We start from the raw sequence: 26361 nt of genomic DNA on the forward strand, positions 1-26361 counted from the left end.
GTTCAAATTTAAATTTAATTTGCATATTAAAATGTTGTTTATTTCTTAATTCGTAAGGTGTAACGTGTACAATAGTATCGGAGAAACGTACGCGTTTCATGCAAGTGGGGAAAAAGCGGGGACTGCGAATCAGGATTATACCCCTTCTTTTCTGCAGGTGCGTAAATAGCTGACATTCCACCATTAATACAGAGAAAGGCTGCTGCCTTCTACAAGCCTTTCATTTTAGCGGAGTACAGTCTGGACCTTTTCATATTCACCACTCTCTATAGCTTTACACGTTCACCACCAGTGATGTCTTAGCTTTACTAGTTCACCACCCATAGAAAAGTGGGGTGTGTCAATCAGGATTATAACCCTTCTTTTCTGAAGGTGGGTAAAGAGCTGACCGTCTACCATTAATACACAGAAAGGCTGCTGTCTTCTACAAGCCCTTTAAATTCGCCACCAGTGGGTGCCTAGCTTTGTTAGTTCACCAATCTACCCAACCTTTCCTATTCCATTTCTGTTTAAATATATGTCTTCCAACCTTTCCCATTCCACTTCTGTTTAAATATATGTCTTCCAACCATTCCCATTCCATTTCTGTTTAAATATTCGTCTTCCAACCTTTCCCATTCCATTTCTGTTTAAATATATGTCTTCCAACCTTTCCCATTCCATTTCTGTTTAAATATATGTCTTCCAACCTTTCCCATTCCACTTCTGTTTAAATATATGTCTTCCAACCATTCCCATTCCATTTCTGTTTAAATATATGTCTTCCAACCTTTCCCATTCCATTTCTGTTCAAATATATGTCTTCCAACCTTTCCCATTCCATTTCTGTTTAAATATATGTCTTCCAACCTTTCCCATTCCATTTCTGTTTAAATATATGTCTTCCAACCTTTCCTATTCCATTTCTGTTTAAATATATGTCTTCCAACCTTTCCCATTCGATTTCTGTTTAAATATATGTCTTCCATCCCTTCCCATTCTATTTATGTTTAAATATATGTCTTCCAACCTTTCCCATTCCATTTCTGTTTAAATATGTCTTCCATCCGTTCCCATTCTATTTATGTTTAAATATATGTCTTCCAACCTTTCCCATTCCATTTCTGTTTAAATATGTCTTCCACCCATTCCAATTCCATTAATATTTAAATATTTGTATTCCAACCTTTCGCATTCCATTTCTGTTTAAATATGTCTTCTAACCTTTCCCATTCCATTTCTGTTCAAATATATGTCTTCCAACCATTCCCATTCCATTTCTGTTTAAATATATGTCTTCCAACCTTCCCCATTCCATTTCTGTTCAAATATGTCTTCCAACCATTCCCATTCCATTTCTGTTTACATATATGTCTTCCAACCTTTCCCATTCCATTTCTGTTTAAATATTTGTATATATATTAATGATAGAGGTAAATGAAATTTAGACCGAGGAACGGTAAACACAATGGGTTGGGGAAGTTTTAAATTATAAATCTAGGGAGGGAAGGGGAAAAAAAAGAAAAGGAAAAAAACCACCAGGGGTAACTTTGTTCAAGTTAGAAGTAACTTACGGCACTTGTACATAAAACAATGAAGATTAAAAATTGCAAAAACCACTTCTTGTACAATAAAAAGTTTATTTAAATCTTTAAAATTTAAATCTTTAAAATGGTGGCGAAACTAGTCATCCAAATTTTAAAGATTTAAACTTTTTATTGTACAAGAAGTGGTTTTTGCAATTTTTAATCTTCATTCTTTGTTCAAGTTGTTGATAAGGAAAATGTATGTTCAATATTTCATTTTAGCATTATTGTAAAAATTGTTTGGCTGAGGAAGGACCGCGGTCCGAAAGCTCCGTGTAAATAAACAATGATTTTAAATCCATGCAGTAACCAGGCCGGCTCAAGAAATATTTTTCACCCGGGCAAGGGGGATTTTTGGCGCCCCTCTTATTTTGAGACTAAATAAATTATAAATTTACCGTTTTCCTAACAATAAATAATCCCTTTAATCCCTTTCTAAATACTTTGTGTAAACGTATTTAATACCTTCTTTATGGTACAGGGTCATTTTACATGGAGCTTGAAACACTAGGTAAGGTGGCAAGACTAGTATACCTTAAGTACATTATTTATAATGTCCATACTGAATTGTATCACGGTTAATATGTGAAATAAAAGAATTAAATTTACAAAGAACCCGTGAGTTAAAGATAAAAATAATCCCTGGATATTTTTATTTTTAACTCACGGGTTGTTCTTAGTAAACTTAATTCTTTTATTCATTACATTAATTGCTTTAACAACTTAATTAAGAAACTTTTTACGGGTTTTTTTAAGGCCTACACTTTTTAAAAGCTGTCGCTTGCTTTTCTGCTTTAACGGCTTCTCTTAATTTACTTTTTTTTTATAAAAAGAACCAGAATGCTTCTATTTCTCGGACATCTTAATTCAATTCAACGTGACTCTAATTAATATCTATCTAACAAAAACTATTTAACTGAAAGTAATAAATGGCTTTCTGCGCGTGCGCGTAAAATAGAAGAGACTAACGGTAACCACGGACACACGACAGATTAAATCGTACCGATAGACTGCTTAAGAACTAGCCATCGAAAACGATTTAAATGCATTTTAGAATATTAAATGCAGGTTCATAATAGTCTAAGAAACAAATAGAATTCTTGAAAATGGCCTGCTAGTTTATTTATCATAAAGCTGGATAAATGGACAACGAAATAGCAAGCAAGTACATAGAAGTACTGTATTACTTTGGGCTTCCTTCTATTCTTGTGGCCCTAAATTGGTTAGAGTGTGCAATAACTGGTGGGTTTACCGGGGAGTCGGGGTCCGGCTCTTGTAACCCATAAGGGCGGTGGCGCACTGGGAGATGTTAGCTCTGATCAAATGGTCCTATCTCCACCTCCGACTTCGGCCAGGTTTGGCTGGAAACTGAACTTCGACTCAGGCTAACGGAGAGGGTCCGTGTATACTAGCCGCCTCGGCGGATTGGGTAGCCTGCTCTGGGGTGGCGGGCCTCCGTGTGAGGGCACGTTGGTCCTGTTTCCCGGCCTTATGGAGTCACACCGCGATCTCCGTGGCCAGCTGTGCCGGGTTATGTGGACCGCTGTGTCCCGTCGTTCCCCTTTAGGAGCTCTCTACAAAGGGTATGACTTTTTACCTACGTAGGTAGGGTGTCGGAAGGAGTTGCTTTAGCATCCACTCTTACTCGCACGGCTGTAGTGAGAATTGGTCCACCCATTGCTGCACCTTCTGCTGGGTTGAGTGGCTTGCGTCAAAGGTCCGACCATAAGTAGTAGGGTACTACTACCCTAGGGGCTATCGACTTCCCGTAATCGGTGTACACCCTAACTGTAATGATTACGTATTTTTCTGTAATCTTTTGTACTTATTTTTAATCCCGTTATCATTTGTAATCTTCGTACTCATCTGTAATCACCGTAATCATTATGAAATAACGCGTACTCATCTGTAATCACCGTAATCATTATGAAATAACGCGTACTCATCTGTAATCACCGTAATCATTATGAAATAACGCGTACTCATCTGTAATCACGTGTAATAATCTGTAAAGTGCGTAATCGTCTGTAATCACGCTTATTCATTGGAATTATCCTGTACTCAATTACTCATCTGTAACAATTTTAAAGTTTTGGGTTGCCTGTGTACTCATCGTAATCATTATCTTCTCATCATAATCATTCTGTACTCATCGTAATCATTCTGTACTCATCGTAATCATCTGAACTCATTAATGATTACGTAATCGGTGTACAGGCAAATTCTTACTGGCTAGCCCCACGCTACTACCCATGCTGGATTTGTCACCTGTCCGGGCTTGGGGACGCTGGCGTAGGGCACTATGATGATAGGCCTCCGGTGGTATGCCCCCTGTTGCTAGGTACACCGGGCTAAAAATTCTGACACACTTCTATTCTTGTAGTATCGCCCAACCACTTTTTCTTCTTCATATTATATACCCTGGTTTATAATGAAAATCCCAGGAAAATGCTTTATCCGTCAGAACTATGGACCGTAATTTTATGGTTTATTTACTATTTTAAAATAAATAGTCGCAAAAAAAACGATCATCGACGATGTTGGACATTTTGGTTGGGAAAACGGTTTGTATTTCTAATTAGCTCAAGATTTTTCAAATTATGTTATGCTTTCTTTAAAAATTTTATAAACAAATTCAATTCTTGGTGTAAACTAAAAAGGTGCACAACTTAATTTTGGCGCCCCTCTCAAAACGGCGCCCCGGGCATTTGCCCGGGTTGCCCGGCCCTTAAGCCGCCCCTGGCAGTAACTGATCTTTTATACAATTTTAACTAGTTATATTGTTACCATGGAACGGAAACTTAATATTTATGATTTGTATTCCAATCATTCCCATTCCATTTGACATAGATTTTCCCGCGCGTTACCGAAATTCCGTTTCCCGATTAAAATTATTTCTACCAGATGGAAAGTATATTCCCTTCCATTCCCGAACTTTAAATTCATTACCAAGCCGAAAATTAGATATCCAACTGATCTCCGCCCACTCCCGTTGTATTCCCACAGTTACTGTGGTAAATGATCAAAAAGGACATTATGTCAACATGAGAACGGTTCATTGAAGAACGTCAATTCGCTAATTGGTGGTAAAGAAGAGAGATGTAAAATTGAGAGCGCCAAAACTTACCCATCATGGTTCCCAAGACTCCTCTGACTGCGCTGGAAATGGCTCCACCCGCCATGGAGTCAATGCAGGCGCTGATGGCACACGCCCCGGCCGCCGTTCCAATCAGGTACTCCAAAATCATATTCCAACCAATCACAAAAGCGATAAACTCGCCAACCGTGACGTAACTGTACATGTAAGCCGAGCCTGTCGTGTGTGGCACCCGCACTCCGAACTCGGCGTAACAAACACCTGAACAGAATCGCGAGACAGTCCATTATCCGGATGGCTAAACGAGCTCTTTAGTCGGTCCTGGTTAGCAACTTACCCGAGAACAAGGCCGCTAGGGCCGCTACGATGAAGGACAAGATGACTCCTGGTCCGGCGGTTTTGGAGGCGACGATACCAGCGACCAGATACATCCCAGTGCCGACGCAACTGCCTACGCCGAGGGACGTCAAATCCACCGTGGTTAAACATCTCTGCAAAATTTAGATTTGGCCTTTTTCAGTTTGGACTTCAAGGACGCGTGTCGGGCAGAAAATTAATTTATCTCCCGGGGAATCCTTCTCTCGAAACTTGGCCTAAAGTTTCGCAGTTATGAAGCAATTGCAGAGTCAGGATTTTACGGGTCGTATTTGTACGTTATTATCTTCGCGGGTCGCCTCATTTTTGCTGCCTTTGCGAAATATGTCCGACTCGGGAATTTAGATAGTACCTCCAACATTATTGTTTTTAGAAAAAAAAGCTAATTTTTCTAGCTATTTGTTTCGGTGATAGGTTAGCTCCGTTTTATAGCCGTTTTCGAGCAGTTAGGTCACTAGCCCCTCTTTTTAATTTAAAATGGTTGTAAGTACATCAAATGGAGGTAGTATTTAAAATATAATTTGAGGTAATATTTGGGATATTTTCAGGCCATTTGAGAATATTTAAAGGTAATTTTTATGATGTTTAGTATATTTTGAGGATATTTTCATGTGTTTTAATACTTTAGTAAGATAATTTGTCGATATTTTAATGTTTTGAGGATATTTTAATGTTTTGAGGATATTTTAATATGCTTTGAGGATATTTTAATGTTTTGGGGATATTTAATGTCTTGAGACCATATTAAGATATTTTGAGGATATTTTAATATGTTTTGAGACCCTATTAAGATATTTCTAGGATATTTTAATGTCTTGAGACCATATTAAGATATTTTGAGGATATTTTAATGTCTTGAGACCATATTAAGATATTTTGAGGATATTTTAATATGTTTTGAGACCATATTAAGATATTTCTAGGATATTTTAATGTTTGAGACCATTTTAGGATATTTTAATGATTGAGACCATTTTAGGATATTTTGAGGCTAATTTTCGATGTTTTGAGATTACTTTAGGATATTGAAGGATATTTTTAGGTTATTTAGAGTTACATTTAGATTATAATTTGAGGTCATATTATGATATTTTCTGGAGATTTGCGGATATTTTAAGTTATTTTTAGAATAAAGGATGTTTTGAGGTCATTTTAGGATATTTTAACCTAATCGTAGCGCCGCTACTGCTTGTAGGAACGCAAATAAACTTAGCTTCAGTTTGTTTTGTAACTCTTATTTTTATAATGCCTCAAAATGAAATAAAAAATGATCCGAATTTGCCTTTATTTTTTTGTGAATTTCGAGGGACCTTCTTTCTGAACTTCGTGTCCTCGAATGGGTCCTCCATAAACATTCCTTTAATGTCTTCTTGTCACTCGCCTAACTTCTCTAGTAAATAGTACAACAACGCGGCATTCCTAATGGTAAGGTTAATTCCCCGAATAGAAGAATGCATTAAGAAAGAAGGCCAAAGAAAGGGTAATTTAATTGGAAAAATCGTAAATAGTCCGTGATCCAGATAGCACGTGACCCGTTCAGGAATCTCAATTAATAACAAGAGGCGGGGGGATGCTATTTACTTGTAACTGGGGTTTGGTTCCAATTTGTTGGGCGTTGGTGACTCCGCCGCCTTCGTCGGGAGCGTTGGGGTCCTTCGTCCTCAGCAACCTCCCGGTCAGGATCAGCATCCGGGAGCGCCAGTTCTGTCGATTTGAAAACAGCATTTTCGATGGCAGCTCTCCCTCCCCTGCTCGCTGTCTTCCCTGAAACGCCTTTTATTGACTTTGCCCTTTTAATTGTCCATCGGGAATCGTGAAGCTGCAATGGAAGAAATATTGATTTTTCACACGGATATTAAGTATTTTCAAATTTCCCCGACTTCCCATCTGATTCTGATCCTTTCCCACTAGATGACGATCGTTTCAAAGTTTAATTATACACAAACATCGTTAAACCGGGCAAAACGTCAAATTGAATTAAAAGTTTGCTTTGCCCTCAAATACGATTCTAAACAAACCGACTTATTCCCCTACTCTCTTGTTGTACTTGGAATCCCAGTTTGAGATTATATTTAAGCCAGTTGTTTATCGGCAAACGCCTTAATATTCAATTTAGAAGCGCGGTTTCGACTGGATTTAATATTTTACGAAAACATTTGACTTCCATAAATCTATTTAATTATATTTAAATGTGATAACTTAATAATAAATGGGAGTTGAAATTGGTAAATTTTTCCCATATTTATTAGCTTATAAATTGCGTCGCACTTCTTAATCGCCTTCATCATAAGTAACTTAACAAAATAAGTCAAGCCCCCTATATTGCGTAAGATACGAGCGACGCACTTCTTAATCACCTTCATCATAAGTAATTTAACAAAATAATTTAAGCCCCCTATATTGCGTAAAATACGAAGTAAAATATGCAAATGCCGAAATGTACTACTACCAAAAGTGACATAATTACCAAAAGTGTGTTCATCGGACCTATTTCTTAATGAATGTTACGAGCGAATTACAAGTTGGGAGGGGAGAAGGGAAAGTATGCCTTGGGGAGGGAAGGAAGTTAAAACCCACAAATTACGCCTCGTAGTGAGGAACGGAGGAACTAAGTAGCACTGGTCAAAGTTAGTGTATTTTTTTATTTTTCGTCGTTCTGTGGTGATGCTATCGCCATAGACTAAAAAAAGATACAGAAAGGCGACAATAAATAGTCTTTTATGTGGTCGATCTCGAGTCGAGCATTCATTAAACCTTTAGCATACGAAAGTACAGGGATTGTCACACTTTTAGTAATTATGTCACTTTTGCTACTACCAACTCACAAAGGAGAGTACCCGAGGTGTTTATTGCCGATTTTGTTCAAAGTCGGGCGTAATGTAGATTTATATGAGATATGAAATTTCCCAAGAGGAGACGTTGCACTACCCATTCGATTTGCCATGGCAACCGAAAATGTTTTTGGCCACATCTAGACGAAAATCTGCCGCGATAAGCATTCCAAGTAGAGCTATGGATTCCTGCCTAAAGGGATACTTCTCTCATAAGATATATATTATAAGCTTCTGGTTGTACTCAATGTGACGTAATTCCATTTTGGCAACATTTTCCGCTAAAAGATGGCGCTAGTAGTGGAGTAAAGTCCTGGATAACCTTTTATTCGTCAACGTACTTAATGATTATTTGGTAAATCGAAAGTAGCTTCGGAAAGTAAAATTAGCCGAAGCTAAACTTCTTTTGGGCGTCTGATCATTGGTAATTGGCAATGGCGTGAAATAAATGGCGTTATGGGGCGGCAGAGTCAACCCTGCAAGTTCCTCGAGTTCACTTAATGAAGCGAATTTTCTCCACTCACGTCGGATCATAAAGGCTCAGTACTCTTCGCGGCAGCTGTTATTTCAGTATTTTAAAGCTTATTTATAGAGAAGAAAGCCAGAGCGAGAGAGTGAATGGGGGATGGAGCGAGGTTATCCTGCCGTAAACATTATTCGGAGATTACAGAAGAGGATACTCTGTTACGCGAGTGGAACGTTAACTCGTCGTGTCTTGTATAATCTAAGCGAGATACCCCGGGTTGAACGTCACCTGATGCTCGCTCGAAAACGACCAGAGGCTCACCTTTAATTCACTTATCGATTTCTAAATTTCCCGATAGCCTCCAAACGCTTGGAACCGATCCAACTAGCCTTTCGCGGAAATTCTACAAAGTGATGAGTTGGTTACGCGGTATTTAAGACGAAGTAGCTGCGGGTAAAGTCCACGATTAGTTCCCATTCCAGCTCGATCCGTTTTATTGCCTTTTGTCAAGCTGTCATCTAAGGCCAAGCGCTCACTGCTCTTCGTAACGTCTACGTACTACCTTCCACAAGCCTTTGCTTCGTAACGGAGACAATGCCTTGTGGAAGGCACGACGGATACGAAACGGAGAGCCAGTGGGCGCCTAGCCTAAGACTAATGCCTAGGTTTCTCTTCAATATCTTTATGGAAATTTTCGAGTTTTGGAATATTTGCAGAAGTCAATGCTAATTTTCGAATCTAGCCGTGGCCAATATTAAGGCGAAGTCTATCTGGGTTTGAATTGAAATATCGGTTCGTTATTTCAATTAGGGCCTTTCAGACTCGTATGTATGCTAATTATTTTCACCGCTTTGTTTGCGTTTGTAAGACCCGAGTTTCGCGTTCGCGTGACCCTCGGAATATTTGAGATTTCATAACTTTTATTTCGTTAAAGGGAATATGAACTTAATTGAAAAATCGTCGGCTAACAATCGTTACGACTTGTTTGTCAACGTAACTAGCGACAATCATCGCTATTTTCTGTTAAAACTGGTGGCAGAAATGCTAAATTCGTTGATCCACCATAAATATGAAAGTTCATACTTCCTTTAAAAGGTTGTCATCGTGCTAGTTTTATTATTGAAATTACTTTATAAATTCTTGTTTATTCGAAAATATCACTAAATTGTTTCTCGGAAAGGCCTGGTTCGCGTGCAAGAATATGTGGAGTCGTGGACACCCACTAGAGATGGCGTTAGTTGTCAAAGCTCCTGTAAATTAAATTTTCCCTGATCATCGATGCTCTTTGTTTCAAGGAATTAACTAGCTGGGTCGACTCATTCATGTGGCTCCGGAGCGTTCCCCGAATAAAGTATACCGATATCTACGAGCAAGTGTCTTTCGACTGCGAGGATCAAACGAGTTGAAGCCACGGATCGGGCTTACGGTTACCGAGAGGCGAAGACGGTGGCTGATTGGATCAAAGCTGTGGACAAAGCGGTTCGGGAAAACTCCAACGCGAAGTGGCGTCAAGAGATCGACAAACACCGGAGTCTCTTCTTGTATAGCAGAAAGTCAAGACAGAGGTTTCCAGTTTCCTACAATAACCACAGACCGACAGACCCACAGACCGACAGACCCAGCTACATTCTCTTTATCGCTCGAACGGGAGCACTTCCAACCACTGCATCGAGGTTCGCGGACATCTTCGGAGAGAACCAGGGTTGGATATAAGGCACTAGCCACGGCATTTGACTACTAAAATGAATGCTCTGACTACTAAAATTAATCGAAATCTGGGATTTGTAGGGACTACAGCGCTTTCCTAAACAGCATTTGTTTAATCAGAATTTTCCAAAACAGCGTTTTTCAAATCAGCGTTTTGTCATAACAGCGTTTCTTTATACAGCGTTTCCCAAAACAACAAATTGTTCAAACGGCGCTTTGTCATAACAGCGTTTCTTTATACAGCGTTTCCCAAAACAACAAATTGTTCAAACGGCGCTTTGTCATAACAGCGTTTCTTTATACAGCGTTTCCCAAAACAACAAATTGTTCAAACGGCGCTTTGTCATAGCGGCGGTTCTCAAAACCGTATTTTGTCGAAACAGCGTTTCCCAAAACGGCGCTGCTTTCTATAGCACTAATAATATAGGCCTATTGTAATACATATTTAGGCTTATTGTAATACATATTTTTCTGGAATTTCGGCAAATTTCATTACCTAATGGTTTCTGCCGATAGTTAGTATTGCGAACTTACCTAACCTAACATAACCTAAGCTAACCTAACCTAACCTAACCCCTGAAGTTCATATGTATGTTATACATTTTCCATCGTCAATTCATATAAATTTTAAGAAACCGCTGTCTTGACCAAAACCGCTGTTTCAAAATCACTAATTTGAGAAACGCTATATTCAGAAACGCTGTTTATGGAAAAAGCTGTTTTGACAAACCGCTCTACTGAGAAACGCTTAACCAAAAAACGCTGACTAAACAAAACGCTCTTTCGACAAACCGCGGTATTGAGAAACGCTATTTCACCAACCGCTGTTTTAACAAAGCGCCGTTGCAACAAAATGCTGTTTTGAAAAACGCGCTTTTGAAAACGCTATTTTAACAAATGCTATTTTAGTCCAGCACTCTATTCCCTACATAACGAAATCTGGTGCTCACTAGTCAATTTGACTGGTGAAAAATTTACCTAAATATTCATAAATAATGGCGAATATGCCGTATCATAAATTCATCATTCATCAATCACATTTTATTTCATAAAATTACAGCATTCTAGTAGAGCTTGTCCGCGAGATCCTGACTTAATTAAATTACTCCATTACAAGTTGGCAAGCCAAAATATACCTCTCCTCGGAAGAATTGTCCCTAGTGGTATTAATTTCTCGAGATAACCCTTAAAGATATATCTCCGCAATTTAGAGTTATTTGTTAAAAATATTAACCCATTTCTATGCCGCCCGGTATAAAATTTTAATTATAATTAAAATAATTGAGACGAAACGACCAATTTTAATTTATTCAGAATATCATAAGTTAAGTAGTTACAACAGTAAGTTAGACGTACTATAACAATGCACAATTGAATTAAACCCTTTTACAGAACAAGTTTATCAGTTAAATATAATACGAAGCAAATTTTAATGAAAGAAATATCTACAGAGGCTTTTTGGAATTACTCTCTTACGAAATACTTGCCGCATCTTTAACGCTCATTTTATTTCAACACTCGCCCTTGATGAAGATACCGTAGATATCTGGTAGTGGACGACTCGTTCACTTCCTGTTGACGTTGTGACGCATACCACATGAAAAAGACCAATGCCGTCCAATTTCCAATATCATATAATGACTCGCACACCCAAGAAATCATTGACTGCGTTAGAAATCGTAGATATCCAAATATCCACACCAAATGTATTTACAAGAAGCAAAAACCTTACCATCAACAAAGCACAGAGAGCCACTTGACTAACCGCCACCTCTTAAAGCAATTAACGTTAAATTATCTCCTTTGAATTAACAGAACTATATATAGGTCGTTAAAAAAGTGGACCACCCACAGGGTCTACCCTTTAACCCTCTAATCTCGGCTGACTGCGCTAAAACAAGATTTAACCTTTAAAAAATACCAGATTAGGCCTTCATAAATTCATTAATAAAAAAAGACTTTATTACCTATTATGCTTACGATGCCTGTCTTAATTTCAGTGAATCTAAGGAGCTATCGGTGGTTCTGTGGTAGAGCGCTCGACTGCCAAGCCGAATGGTCTGGGTTCGAAACCTGGGTGGCGCATTTATTTTTAATCAATAGAGAAACGCTAAAGTAGAATTTCTTCGATGCAATAATTTCAATTTCAATTCTATTTCAATTAAACCAAAATTTCGTACTCTATTAAATACGCTTCCGATAAAGCTGAAGGTCTAATTTTCAATAAGGCGTAACAAGTGTCGGTGGTTCTGTGGTAGAACGTCCGCCTGTCAATCAGGAGGTCTCGGGTTCAAATCCCGCCCGATGCGATCGCAAATTGATACTAAGACGAATACCGTGTACAACTGGTGGAAACCCTGCCATTGAACGTTGAGAGGTAGCATTACACTCAGCACTCGGTCCGTCCCAAAGTCATTAAGAAGAAGTTGGAGAGAAAACGCCCATATAAACACAACAGACTCAACATGCACATCCATCAGAACACAAACACAACAAATTCAACACTCACAACCTACGCATAAACATTACAAAAACGTAATACACCAAACCGTCACGACGGTGAGCGAAAAAACACCATCCAAACCAAACCGCAAATGCATCCGTTAACGCTCACCGTCGCACGGTGGTTTTGCCAACCCTTTGAGAAACTGCGTACGCAGTGATTACACTTTGCACCGAAAATGCGAACGCGTTCGCAGTCCTGACAGACAGACACACCCACAGACCCACCCACAGACCCACCCACAGACCCACCCACCCACAGACCCACCCACAGACAGACACGGTCGTTGTATAACCCCTCCTAGGGGACTTTGTCCCCTCGGAGAGGTAAAAATATAATGGTAGTTTTGATACACATACATTATAAAGAAACCAACAATTAACATTATTTAGTTTACCCTAAATAATTAGCTTTCTAATAACTTTGGAATGGTAGATAATATTCATTTAGTTTATTTTTGAAACATTTAAAATTTGTTATTGTCTTTATTTCACTGGGTAGAGAGTTCCACAAAAATGCACCTCTATATGATACGGTTTTGTGAGTTATTTGATTCCTGTGATGACATGTAGCACGATGTTGTGGCACCCCTTGTATTATATTTATGAATTTCTGAAGGTTGAAGAAAAAGGTTTGTAATATACGATGGTAACAGACCCTTACGGGCTTTAAATACTAGACAAGCTAAGTGTATTTTCCTTCTAGATTCCAGCATCAGCCAGGATAATTGGATGTGCACATAGTTGGTCGAAGTTCTACTATTCACCCCTAGCACTATTTTTCCCATTTTATTTTTCATAATCTGTAGATGATTTAGGACTTTCCAAGGTTAACGCAATGAAGCACGGTTGCAATCAAATTTTCACAAATTTCGCACCTTTCGCTAACTCAGGGTACACGAATAATTAAATGTCGTTTGAACATAACTAAAACCGGCGTTATGTATTGGTATGAGTGTTGTCGAAATACAATTATTGGTTTCTTCGTGTGCCCGAGTGTACCGCAAATTAATCTCTTTGTATACTCGTACTTATTTCGCCAACTTCGTCTTCTGTTGTACTTATCTTAGGCGTTTTTCAATTCAAACAAGTATTTACGCTTTTTAACAAGTACGCTGCTTTAAAATTTAGGGTTGGCAAGTTTAAAACCAAATGTTTAAAACAAGTGTTTAAAACACGTTTAAAACAAATATTTTAAACAAACACCAATTTGTTTTAAACGTTTTAAACTATCTGTTTTAAACATGTTTTTTATAAGGTAAATTTTCATTGTTTTTTTGTAAGATTTTGGTTATTCAATATGAGGGAAAAGGTAGAAAAAACCATTCCAAGGCTCTAAGAAAGGTAAATTGTATTGATAACGGGTAGTTTGATTTTAAGATTCTCTGAAAAGAGCGATTGAAAGGTTCGATTTGATTTCCTAAATTTCCTACCAGTGCAAAAATCCTACGAACGCATTGAATTTTGTCTTTTTGTTTAAATAGAATGTATATAGCTGCCAATATACATCTAGGGTTGCTGTTTAGTCGGGTTGTGCCGGGTTTTAAGTAACAAGAAACACCACCGGTCTGGACAGATTGGGTTAAAACCAACTAGGCGGCACTGCTAGATACAAATCAAGGGATTTCGGTCCCCTTTCTCGATTTTTCTGAAATTTTATGATGTGATGGAAGTTTTAAGATTATAGAGGTATCTTAGTTCACATGCACATTTCAATAAACCAAACTAAAAACAATGTGTAGATAACTAGCTATTTTCCCTTTTCTTAGTGCTATGCGACCGAAAATTCCAGGATGAGAGCTATATTAAAAACCCTACTATACAGGTTAGGTAGTAAGGCCGTCAATGGTTGGTCAACAACGCTTAGCGAAATTCTTGGCTCGTTTAAATAAGCGTGTACTCTTTGGTTCTTCTCCCTGTGAGTTTATTTATAATACCATAAGTGGCATAATTACCCAAAGTTTGCCAATAGGAGAATTTCCCACAGATAATCTTCAATTAGAGCTTGTTCTAAACAGACCAAAGTAACGTAGGACTCGCAAATTCCGTTCAAGTACCCTTTATGGTATTTTTAATGCTAGCGCCGCAGACGCCGCTTCGCAAACACATTACGTAAATTTCGTCACTGGAAAAAATGACGTCATTAACTTAACTTTTGTTAAACAATTTATCATTGAAAAATTCATCTTATTGACACACTTAGCGTAATTATGCCACTTATGATAATACGTTTAATGATACGTAATATTTCTTTAAATGAGTTTACTCTTGAGTCTGATTCCATTCACAAGTATTATTAATAGTTTAAAACGTGTTTTAAACATAGTTTTTTATTATTTATTATGTGTTTTTTATTGTTTGGTTTAAAAACAGTTAAAAACAATGAATCTTGTTTAAAACAATAAAAAACATTGTTTTTGTTCTTTTTGAAAAAAACAAGGATTTTGCCAACCCCGCGCTGCTAGATAAATAATATGTTGTCATAACCGTCTCGATTTGTTGAGTTGGAAAATTATAATTATCAGTATTTTTATTTAAACACTATAAAAATATTACGACGTGTCTCGTAAGCTCGACACAAATATGGCGTCGTCTTGAAGTTGTGAAATATTCAACCCCCGAAGTACAAACGGGAAAAGTTAAACGTCCAAAATGTTCACGTGACTCCCGACGCGATTGTTCAAACTTCTAGATTGTTCTGCTTAACCTCTCTAATAACACGCGTGAAGTTGTTAGTCTTTATTAACGTTATGATTTATGCTGTCATTGACAAAAGAGACTGACACTGAAACTTTTGAACGAGGACAATAGGGTCGGTGCCCATTGGGTCGATTGTCATTCAACCGACTGTCCCATTCGACCGACTGTTTTATTCGACCGTCTGTCCCATTCGACGCCTGTCCCACTCGACCGACAATTTGTTTGCTCACAAGTGAAAACATGAAACCTAACCTAACCTAACCTAACCTAACCTAACCTAACCTAACCTAACCTAACCTAACCTAACCTAACCTAACCTAACCTAACCTAACCTAACCTAACCTTACCTAACCTAACCTTACCAAACCTAACATAACCTAACCTAACGAAGTAAACAGATTTTAATTTTATATTGCTTTCTTTATTGACCTTTGTATTATATCGAATTTTAAGTTAATTGTTCATTCAACCAACATGCAAATTTTATTATTATTATTATTATTATTTTCTCTCAGTTCGGGTATTGTTTTTTACTTCGATTTGGATAGGTAAAAATATTCTATAAACTTTTTCGAATAAATGCGATTGCAAAATTAGAATTCGATCAATTGGGAAAGTATATTTTTTGATTCGATCCATTGGGAATTCGACCCAATAGGATTCTATCCAACGGGAATAAACCCAATACCGCGGGTCATACTTACGCGTATTACGTAGCTTATGCAAAAACACACAGGCAACGTCGCAATGCGGATGGGAGAACGTATATCCAACGGCCTACTTAGATCCCATAATTTATTGGTAACGTCGTGAGAAACGATATAAAAACTAATAAAGCTTTTAACCTTTCGACACGCGGAGGTCATTCGCATCGTCTAAACGTAGTCCTGATGAATATGGAGTGTATGACCAGTGACCATTTTATAGTGGCTTTCTATAGAGCCATTATCAAATTTTTGCACGACCAAAATAGAATTTTGCAAAATGCGACTTCGTCAGTCGACAGCGTCATCGAAGGCGGGGGACGAAGTTCTCATTTGACCTACATCTCACGTCATTTCCCAAGTCACATTGTTGGTAACCCTTCGGTCTCCCTCTTTAATAGCTTTGAAAATACGTTGGTTTCGCTTATGTAGAACGCGTTATCGGGTCGTTCAATATCAACGGGCGCGATGGCTTCGTAATTTGACGCGAAACGGTAGCCATTAAAGGACTCTCGGAAGAGCCCTTAACTGCCAAACACTCTTACCGGCATTAGAGGCCTACTTTTCGGGCCTTGGTTCGTCGTTTCTTCGGCTTGTTTTCGGGGCTAGAGCCTCCCACAGGGGGTCCCGTTCGCTCTTCAATCATCGGGCCGAGAAAATGGGACAGCCCCAGCCTCCTGTCTCTGATGGCTGACGCGGATTTTTCATCTTCAACCGTCGTAAAGAGGTCGGCTTAGCGCTTTGTCTCGCGGCCGTACCGACTTCACTCCTTTCCCTACCTTTGATGAGACTGTTTACAAATCCTACCCTCGAGTATATCCGCTGTCGTCTTGATTAGAGAAGACATTGTCTCGGAGCGCATCGGGAACGAACTTACTGCTCCGTCTGTCGTTGAAAATTTGATCGTAAGAACTTGGTTGCGGATGGATGAGGACCCTCGCTGAAACTTTTGATTAAAACTAATCTCCATTCTGAATGCTTTGTCGGACCGTTTTTAAATTAGCGGTTGCGGTTCATCTTTCAAGTTTTTCATCAGGGGTATATTTCATTGAGATTTTAATTACGGCTGAAGAAGTAATTTCCGTTCGTGGGATTCTAATGCGGAAGAATTTTACTCCGACTACCCTGAAGATGGCGGTACGCAACACTAAGCTGGTTTCTTAATAAACGCGCGTTCCCTGTCACGTGAACACCGAGCACGCGTCCCACGCTTTTTTAAATAGTGTTGTGTAGCGCCAATTTCCGCAAAATAGGAGTGAAAAATTATCATTAGAAGTATTGAATTATTTAATATTTTACTGACAGGATTAGGCTTGAATTTCTATTTATGTTTAAGTCGGTAATATTAAAACGTATAAACTTCATATAGAAATACCGTTGATTTAAAACTAAGTTTCTAAAATACTATAACCAGAAGTATATAATATTTAATTTACGATAAATATCCATTTTAGGAGGTGAAAATATAAATATGTTTATTAACGATGCCGTGGTAATATTCAATTGGCGCTACTTTCCCGCGAAAGCATACGCATTTAACGTTTAAAAATGTAAAAATTACACTGTCTAAGGATATTTATTTATTTATTAATAATATTTTCCCTATGTGAACGGCTCACAAAATCACTATAATCACGAATTTTTCAGAAAACACTTCTCTCTTAACTATATATTTAATTACTTCTGATGTACACAATTAATTCAAAAAAGGCAACTTCTTTTTGAGTGTGTGGATGCGCAATTACTGCTAAACCAAAAAAAGGTGAAATTAATTCAAAAACTGCAATTTTGTTTTCAGGGTGTATTACAATTATTTCTAAGCCCCAAAAAGTTTAAATACGAAAGTGTTATTGTTACTAATTTGATTTGCATAAGCGCCATATGCAAATGTAACTCATTTTCCAACATAAATATTTTTTATCTTTTTGTTCTGGCCTTATAAAATAAATATAACAATATTAATAAAATAAAATGCTTTCTAATTGGAAGTCATTTTTATCTTTTCGGCAACCAGTTAAAATAATACAGTTAATATAATTAAATTTGAGCGTCTCTCCCAAAAAGGGTCGGCCTTTTAAACGCAATTTATTTCATTACGCGTTATTCATCTTTCGTTATTTATACCGCGAAAAACTACTTTTTTCCTACAAACCTCTCTTTGTAGGTGAAATTGACGTCATATAATCCAAGGCTTAGGGTATTACGCGGTCAAAGGCGGGGAAAGGCTTTTAGAAAGAATTTTTCTCCAAACTTATATAAACATTCAAAGCCTCGTCTATGCTAATGTAAGTATAGAAACGTTCCCATGAATTTTTCAAAACGCAAATCTTTCTTCTTTCTTTCTATTATTTGGTCGTTCAAATATTCATCATTATACGGTCACGATCAACTCGTTTTCGATTTCCAATATCATTTCGTGTATATTGTGGTCGGATCATTTTTTTTAACTTAACCTAACGGTAGCTTAATATGGGAAAACTACTTAAGTTGTAGCTACGTTGATGGTGTAGTAGTTATCGGAATGGATTCTTTCCTTAGATTTTTGGAATGCATTTAAAAGAACCATTGTTTATTAACATGGATCACTCGGTGTGAATTTACAAATCATTTCAACCACTGGTTGGCCACACAAACGCTTTTGTTGGACAAGTTTTAAAGAACGGCTAGTTTCTCTGACCAAGGCCTATAGCTCCAAATACTTAAAGCTAATAGCTTTCGTGTACATCCTTTTGACTCTTTTGAGTACACAAAACTAAATTATAATATCAATCTGAAATACTTTTATTCGTGTAAATTAACAGCAACCTTTCGTGGAGCGTGTGTTAGGCCAACAAAGTTACAAATTCCCTTATATATTAATTTACATTTATTTAGGTACGGTATTTTTATTGAGTCGACGCAAGTGGTTATAGTCTTTGAATATGAGAAGGCTTATTAAAAATTGAAACGTTGTTCAAATATCACAGCTCAAAAATAATAATGAATACATGGAATTTACTATTACAAACAGTCGCTTCATTAAAGAAGAAATTTATTTATTTTTAGTGTTACCAAAGAAACTTTTGACCATCAAACTACCCTGGTAGAAACAGTTGTGTCATACTTACGGCTATTATGTTATTCTATAATATGTCCTAAAAATGTTTTTTTTCTAATAAAGCGAAATTTTTGGGTCACCCCTGAGATTAATCCACCCATTCTTGTCATAGTGACTATCCCAAAACGTGTGGCCATCATTAGATTCATTGCTGAACTATTAATTAACAAAACTGTTTGGATATTAGAAACTATTTGCTATCGAAAACTATCGCTACGTCCCCTTTGGTTCGCCATTGAAACCTAGATAGGTAGCGGCTAAAGTAGACGCTATCAGTTTTTCCTCATCGTTATTCGTAAATTTGACTTAATAAAAAATGATACCTGCATTTTAATATAATTTTTTGCATCGGTTGCTTATATTTTGATAAGTTTATTTAGGGAAAAAACGTTTCATGACTTTTAAATTTGTCCGTATCAGACGGTAGATCATTGGCGCTACGTCGGAGACGCCACCTAGACTCGTTTCGGTCACGAATTGTCTAACAAACTTCCTCTAGTATTCGTTCCCTAGAAACGTCTTCTAGCGCGAACTTAACTAGCCTAGTAATTAATGGTGGAGCTTCTAGTTGCAAAATATCTCGCGTGTGAAATTAATATACAATCCCGTTACGAGCTTGTTTCGGGTTTTGTATCGTACGAATTTTTCCTCGATATTGATCTTGTAATTTGGAGCACCAGTTTTGAGTAGTTAGATTGATAAGAAATCGATTTGGTGTTCCTTCGCCGAGCCTTGTATATTGTCTAATAGGCCTGTATCCACAGCGAAACTGACGGGATTCGACACCGATAATTGCCAGTAGGAGGCGCGCTGATACTTCCCTAAATCGAACTCTAGTTTACGCTTTACGCCAACGCAAAGGATATTGATTTGTAATTTAAACGTATCGGCATTGTTCGAAATTTCAACGCGGGGCCAGGAATGCAAATTTTAATGGAACAATTAATCGTATATTCTGAGAATTTTAGTTTGACTTAGACCGTTCAGTTGAAAAATATTTTATTTAATCGATTTTATTTACTCGCTTGAAAATATTTAGAAAGTTACAAATTTTAGTTAGACCAGAAGCCTATAACTAGAGAAGCCTCTAACTCGCTATACCACCAACGTAAACCTTTTGAAACGTCTTGTTTTCGACACGAAGCAAAGAAGAAATTAACGCGGCCTAGGACTAGCGAATCTAATGAGCGCTATATTTAGTCTTTGTAGCGAAAAAGTAGTTTGCTCTCCAAAACGTCGGTTGGCAAACCTGAAACGTAGGCATAGATCATCCTTGGTTTAAAACTTTAAACGTGAAGGCGGGCAAGGCTTAAGGTTTTTCAAAGCGTATTGAGAAAATTATACGGAAATATCACCTTCAGAATCACGATTATTGTTCATTAGTATGGATATTTAGGATAGCAAATAATAATTTTAACATTTATTACCTTTTAATGTAGAAATTACCAAGTTCCATCAAAACGAGGCGAGTCTCTCAAAATTTAAAATCCCCAGCAAAAACCTATGGGAATTCTACGAGCTAAAATGTAAAGAATCGTCTCCATTTTTTAAATGTTTTCTCCGCTACTGCACGCGTATGAATCATTCCAATGTTAGAAATTTTGTACAGCTGATTTCAGATTTCAAGTGATTTCAATATTTATTTGATTAAAGTTATTAAAGCTACTAAATTTACGTGATTTCAAGTGATTTCACTGCTGATTTGTACACCTGAAGTCCCTCTTTATGAATATATCGAGAGGACTATATTTTCTGGCCACATATCGTCTTAACAAATCTGTATCCCTCCGAATACCTCTAGTTCGAAAACGAGACGTTTAATGGTTTTGGCGAGTTAGAGGCCTCTCTTATTATATGCTTCTGGTTAGACCTACTCATTTTAGTTCATTGGTTTGTTTGTAAATATTCAGAAAGCTGCATTTTGGTTTGACTTCGTCCGTTCAGTCGAAAAATACTTTCTGAGAATCCTAACTCATTTTATTTTATTGATAATGTCGCAGTGGTGTGCTCGTAATTTGCAGACTTAAGATGAAATCTGGGTTTACATACATATCCAATATTGAATCCACTTGAGCCCTTTAATGCCATTAAATCCGTTGAAGCTTTAAATCGATACTTTAACTCAACTAAACCACCAAATTTTTCAGAGATAAAAAAAACTCTAAATTTGACAGGTCCGTTAAATCGATATATCTATCACAGAGGGGAACATCCCAATGACGTCTTTAAACTATAAAAACTTCCATTTTAAACATAGTAAGTATCCCACCTCATTCCCGTTTTACACCCTATCATCCAACGTTGGAGCTATACCTGAAAATATACTACCAAAGAAAGGTGCAATTCGCATCGTATTCCCGTCTACTCGAGTCGTTTCGACTTGTCAGTGATATTTATGGTTACCCCGCCTTTGGTTGGTTTTAATTCTATAAACGGAACTATTCTTATACAGGGTGTTTCAAAAGGTTATGCAAAAATTTGAAGGAGTTGTAGGGGGTGAGTTCTTTTTTCCCATTTTCCTACGGAGAGTGAAAAGAGCGCCAGAGAGCTTCAAAGTGTGGCCTACTAGCCCCTGTGAGTAGGCTGCAACAAGCGCCAAACCAAGCAGCTGGGACTTTAAATACTGTTTAAGTTACCTTTTTACGCTGGTTACCTCTATTTGTTTACAAAGTCCTTCTTCACCTCTCACACGAACCCGAACCTTAACGTTCGCGTTTCCCTGCCGCTTGGTTTTGCGCTTTTTGCAGCCTACTTCCAGGGCCTAGTAGGCGCTCTTTTAACTCATCGTAGGAAAATGGGAATAATAATCAGCTAGGCTAATATCCAAGGCACCACCTTAGGCCTAAGTCATCAAGCGACTTTTGAAGCCTTTAATTCAGGTGGTCGGGTTACAATGCGTAGGAGGGTGGTGGCAAGCCCTGCATGCCACGCGATCGAGCCAACAGGTCCCTACACTAATTATTACCGTTAGCCTCAACAAGGGAAAAACAGGCATACTTCTCAACTCACCCACTTTACAACTCTTTAACCCTTCGAAACACCCTGTATAAAGTTGGGTCTATATTGCGACGTTTTTGGCAACAAGTGAAAATGCTTTCTTGGCTTTCCCGCATTACGGCAAAATCGGGATAGGGGGAGGGGAATTGGTCCACCCTAGCATTTCGAAGGGACTAATGACCTACGACGACCCTCGAGGCGATCTTCACGGCGATGCGTCGCTGCTCAGCGACGGAGTTGGAATAAAAGGGGAAAGTCGGGTGCTGCGCGACTTGGAAGTTTAACGGCCCGGTTTTTCAAGTACCGAGGAAATCACTTCTCTCTCCCTCTATTTCCCTCTCCTCTCGAATCCGGATCACTGAGCCGCAATCCGAAGGCACTCCTGTTTGCAGACGACTGTCTTCGATTGATTGGAATGTTTTTTAAGTACGCCTGACGTCGCGCTAGCGCATCTTAATTTTACGAAACGCCAGAGGCGCTGGCGTTTAAGCGGTGCGTTTTTAAAATTTCAGATTGACGTTGTACTTGATAGTTGATATCATTAGGAACGTAATATTTTAACGAAGTTATGATAAAATTAAAAGCTGTCGGTTCTGTTACTCAATTCAAATTTGATTTGACAGCCCTGCCAGATTTAAAAAGAAATATATCGCAAATAAAGGGAATATAAAACGTCTTGAAAATTGGGGTAGTAATTATGTGAACAGTAATTTCATTTCAAACTCCTATTTCACACCAAATCTGCACTCCGGTATGTTACGATGGGAGTTTTTAGCAAGTTTTCCAAAATCTTCTTTCAACAAACGGCCTTCTATTAAGCTAGGGGGAACGGCCTCGGCATATTCCGAATTTTGCATAAGGTCGTAAAAATAAATGCCCATGTAGAATTTACATCCTATACCATTTATTCAATAGCGATCCTAGCGAGAAAAACATGAATTTCGTAAATCCACCACCGAAAGCCTAACTTGAAAGGGTTCTTTAAGTCGGAAATAATTCTTGCAAATAATTCTATTTTAAACGCAGAGCGAGAAGGTAGAAATTTGATACAAACCGCGGAAGAAAACCTCAGATTTCTTAACAAATTGACGCGACCATTCTTGTTTCTTTAATTCGGTCAAAAACACTTTTAACTCGAATGGATGGGTTCCCTAGTGGGATCGGGGCTAAGGCTTAAGCCGCGAACTATCTATCCTATTAGAGGGGCTAAATCCGATACCCATATCCACTTCCATTAAGTTTTCAGTAGCTATAGCTCAACTGAATTGGATGAGAGAAAAAAATGAGCGACCTAGAAGAGAGAAAAAAGAACTAAGGAGACCACAACACTGGACCTGGTGATATATAGTTTTAGAATGTAAGGTCGTAGTTCAGCACGACGCTTAGAGAAGGGTACGGTCACCTTCTTCCACCCATTAACGGAAGTATCGGCTAAGGGCATCGATCGCCCGAAGAATGTATTGGATTAAAAGAATGGAGAACTAGAGGAACGAGTTAATATGTAGACAAAAGGAAGATTATTAGCTAGACGAGTCCTCTGAGAAATCTTCGTTGGCTTCTCGCGATACCCCCGTTGGGAAGACTCCGTCTAAGCTCTTCTATTATTCAGTGGTTCTTCAGCCCTCTTTCCCCCAAAGCGGTACTGCATTCGCTCTTTGTATTGGGTGGCTTGGGGCGGCGACTGCTTTAATGCCACCAGTGATAACTTAATTCGGACATTGTAATTGTCCCTCCCATTTCTTGTTGCTATCCGCACTATCGTGTACTTGATCCGGAGTTTGTTTCAAAGCGGTACACTTTCGCTATTAAGTTATCAGGGCCGGCAGGTGGTGTTCGGCTCGTGTGGGTAGTTGGCCGGTAGGGGGGAGAGCCTCTCCAGAAAATATAATAGCTTTTAATCGGCTTAACAACTATTTTCAATCGGATCAGTCCATTAACCGAAAGTTCCGAAACCGTTCACCGTTCTTAAACACATTAAAATTATAATATTATGATAAATTATAACACAAATCATTACCTGAATCTCTGAAGTTTTAAAATTTGTTAAAGGGGAAGGCATAGGGGTCTCAAAAAAACTGGTTTTGAAGCACACTGCAACGTTTATTCCCATTCGACCGAAATCCCATTCGACCGAAAGAATTTTAAAATGTAGCCCAATTGGCGGGGTGATTTGGTATTTTATTTATAAGGTATGTACTATCGAAAATCCATGTTTAGGTTAGGTTAGGTTAGGTTAGGTTAGGTTAGATTAGGTTAGGTTAGGTTAGATTAGGTTAGGTTAGGTTAGATTAGGTTAGGTTAGGTTAGATTAGGTTAGGTTAGGTTAGAGTTGGTTAAGTTTACTATTTCAGTTTTGGTTCAGTTACTTTTCTTGACTAGGTGAAGATAAAAATATAATTCATGCTCATTCCATTTTATTTTCAAATAAATGCATAGTACAAAGATATTAAAATGGCTATCCGCTCCATTGCAAACGACTTCAGTAACTAAATTGAAAACATAGCAAAAGCCAATTTATATAGCAGCGTTTGGTCGAATGGGACACATAAAAGCGTTCGGTCGAATGGGACACATAAAAACCGCACGTTTCGGCGGAATTCGGTCGAATGGGACACCTCAAAAACCGCCTTCGGTCGAATGGGATTTCGGTCGAATAGGACTAAAGCCACTGCAAGTCTTGATTTAATGTTACCCCTATGCCTCCCCCTGTTGTGAGTCATGGATCCCTTTAAACAAACTAACCGTTAAATTGTAAAACACGGTCCTCAGTTATTCCCTCAGTTAATAGAATTTGAGAAATTGAGATACAAACGATAGCACGACGCGAGACGTAGCTATGTTTTTAAACAAACATACTCGTAAAAATAATACAATAAATCTAGGAGGTTGACGAAACAATTCCTTAGAAACTATGAAGATACGCGTAGTGCGATACTCGAGAAGTCGGTTTCTAAACAAAATTTGACATCTAGAGTACTAGACGAAGTGTTCAAGTGTAGAAAAATTTTAAACCATTTTCAATTTGAGCATTATTTTTCCAAATTCTGGAATAGAATATAAAAATTTTCATTTCGCCAAGTGGGCATTGCTTTGCCAATCTCTTCGAATTTTAGAGGGGGAAGCTCCCCCATCCCCGAATTCCAAGTGGGTATTTTACTGTCAAAGGCTAGGTGTGACGCGTTAGCAAGCGGACGCAAAACGGCGACGATGTCCGTTATGCAGTCTGTCTTGTGAATAGCTCTCAGTAAAACTTTTGCATGTGGATAATAGGAAGTGTCACACTTATCTAACAATATTATACACTTATGGTTATACTACTCAATCTGAGGGAATTGATGTGAGACCTCTAGTGTCTACATTTTTATATCGTCGTGGAAAATAGTGAATAAATTATACTTTATTATTATTAATATTATTATTATATACTGTTAATATTTTTATTTTATAATTATAAATTATAATACTTCAGTCAGTGAAAGCAAATTTATAAAATTATCTTAAAATGTTTAATCTTCAATGAGATTAATATATCCCACTATTCCATTTTAACTGGCGCTACAGTCAGATTTTTAGGGCATTTCCGATTTGAAAAGTATAAGATCATGACAACAGTGGACAATTGTATCGTACATAGTAGACTCCGACGCCGCCAAAGTTTGAGGGGTCGGACACTTGCAATTATTTTGTACGGGATTTCGGGATTTCGTAGAGATTTTGGCGATTTTACCATTACTTTTTGAAGTGATTTTGGGATTTCAATGTTAATTTACCATAGAGAGAGTTAAAAGATTTTGCGATTTTAGACAAAGTGTATGGGATTTTGGTAAATGTCCGACCCGTCGGACGTCATAGGTCACTGAGGTCACGCAGAGGTATGACGTCAAAGTACCAACCTCGTCTGCTTTTTCGTCTAACTGCGCATCCGCCAGATATTATTGAAACTCGATTATCGCTTTCTTAAGTAATTTCGAGCCTCGGGTGACAAGCCTTGAGGAAGAAGTCGAGGGAGGTCAAGTCACGGAGACGCAGTGACCAGACTAGAAGTCGTACCTCTGGGGAGCCAAAACGTATAAGCACCATTTGTCAAGTGGGAATATTGGCATTTTCAGTCGCCTTATTTTTGGGGATCTATGTAGGAAATAAAATTCGACGCTTTGCGGGAAAATTGAGCGAAAAGGCATCAGCCGGATTTGCGCCTTACATAAAGGTTCCACCTTACTAGTCGAAGGTCACCGAGCAGTTCGGAGAAGGATGGCCTACTTTCCCGCCGTCAGACCTTACCCCATCCTCGCTCGTAGTGGAACTATCGGGTGATAAACG

The 26361-nt window shown here is 38.2% G+C and overlaps 1 protein-coding gene across 1 annotated transcript in view; it reads right to left on the minus strand.

The window, feature by feature from the left end:
* LOC149923553 (putative cationic amino acid transporter) overlaps positions 1–26361 on the minus strand; it is a 166706-nt gene that overhangs the window by 61328 nt on the left and 79017 nt on the right. Inside the window, exons 2-4 of the mRNA XM_090160783.1 lie at positions 6619–6856; positions 5000–5153; positions 4693–4923 (exon numbers count right to left, since the gene is read on the minus strand). Coding sequence (XP_090016909.1) covers positions 4693–4923; positions 5000–5153; positions 6619–6762 — 529 coding nt within the window. The 5' untranslated portion in view covers positions 6763–6856. The remainder of the gene's footprint in view (positions 1–4692; positions 4924–4999; positions 5154–6618; positions 6857–26361) is intronic.

This window comes from Leiobunum rupestre, chromosome 10 (genome assembly GCF_980474605.1).
Source record: "Leiobunum rupestre chromosome 10, qqLeiRupe1.1.hap1, whole genome shotgun sequence".
Lineage (NCBI taxonomy): Eukaryota > Metazoa > Arthropoda > Arachnida > Opiliones > Sclerosomatidae > Leiobunum > Leiobunum rupestre.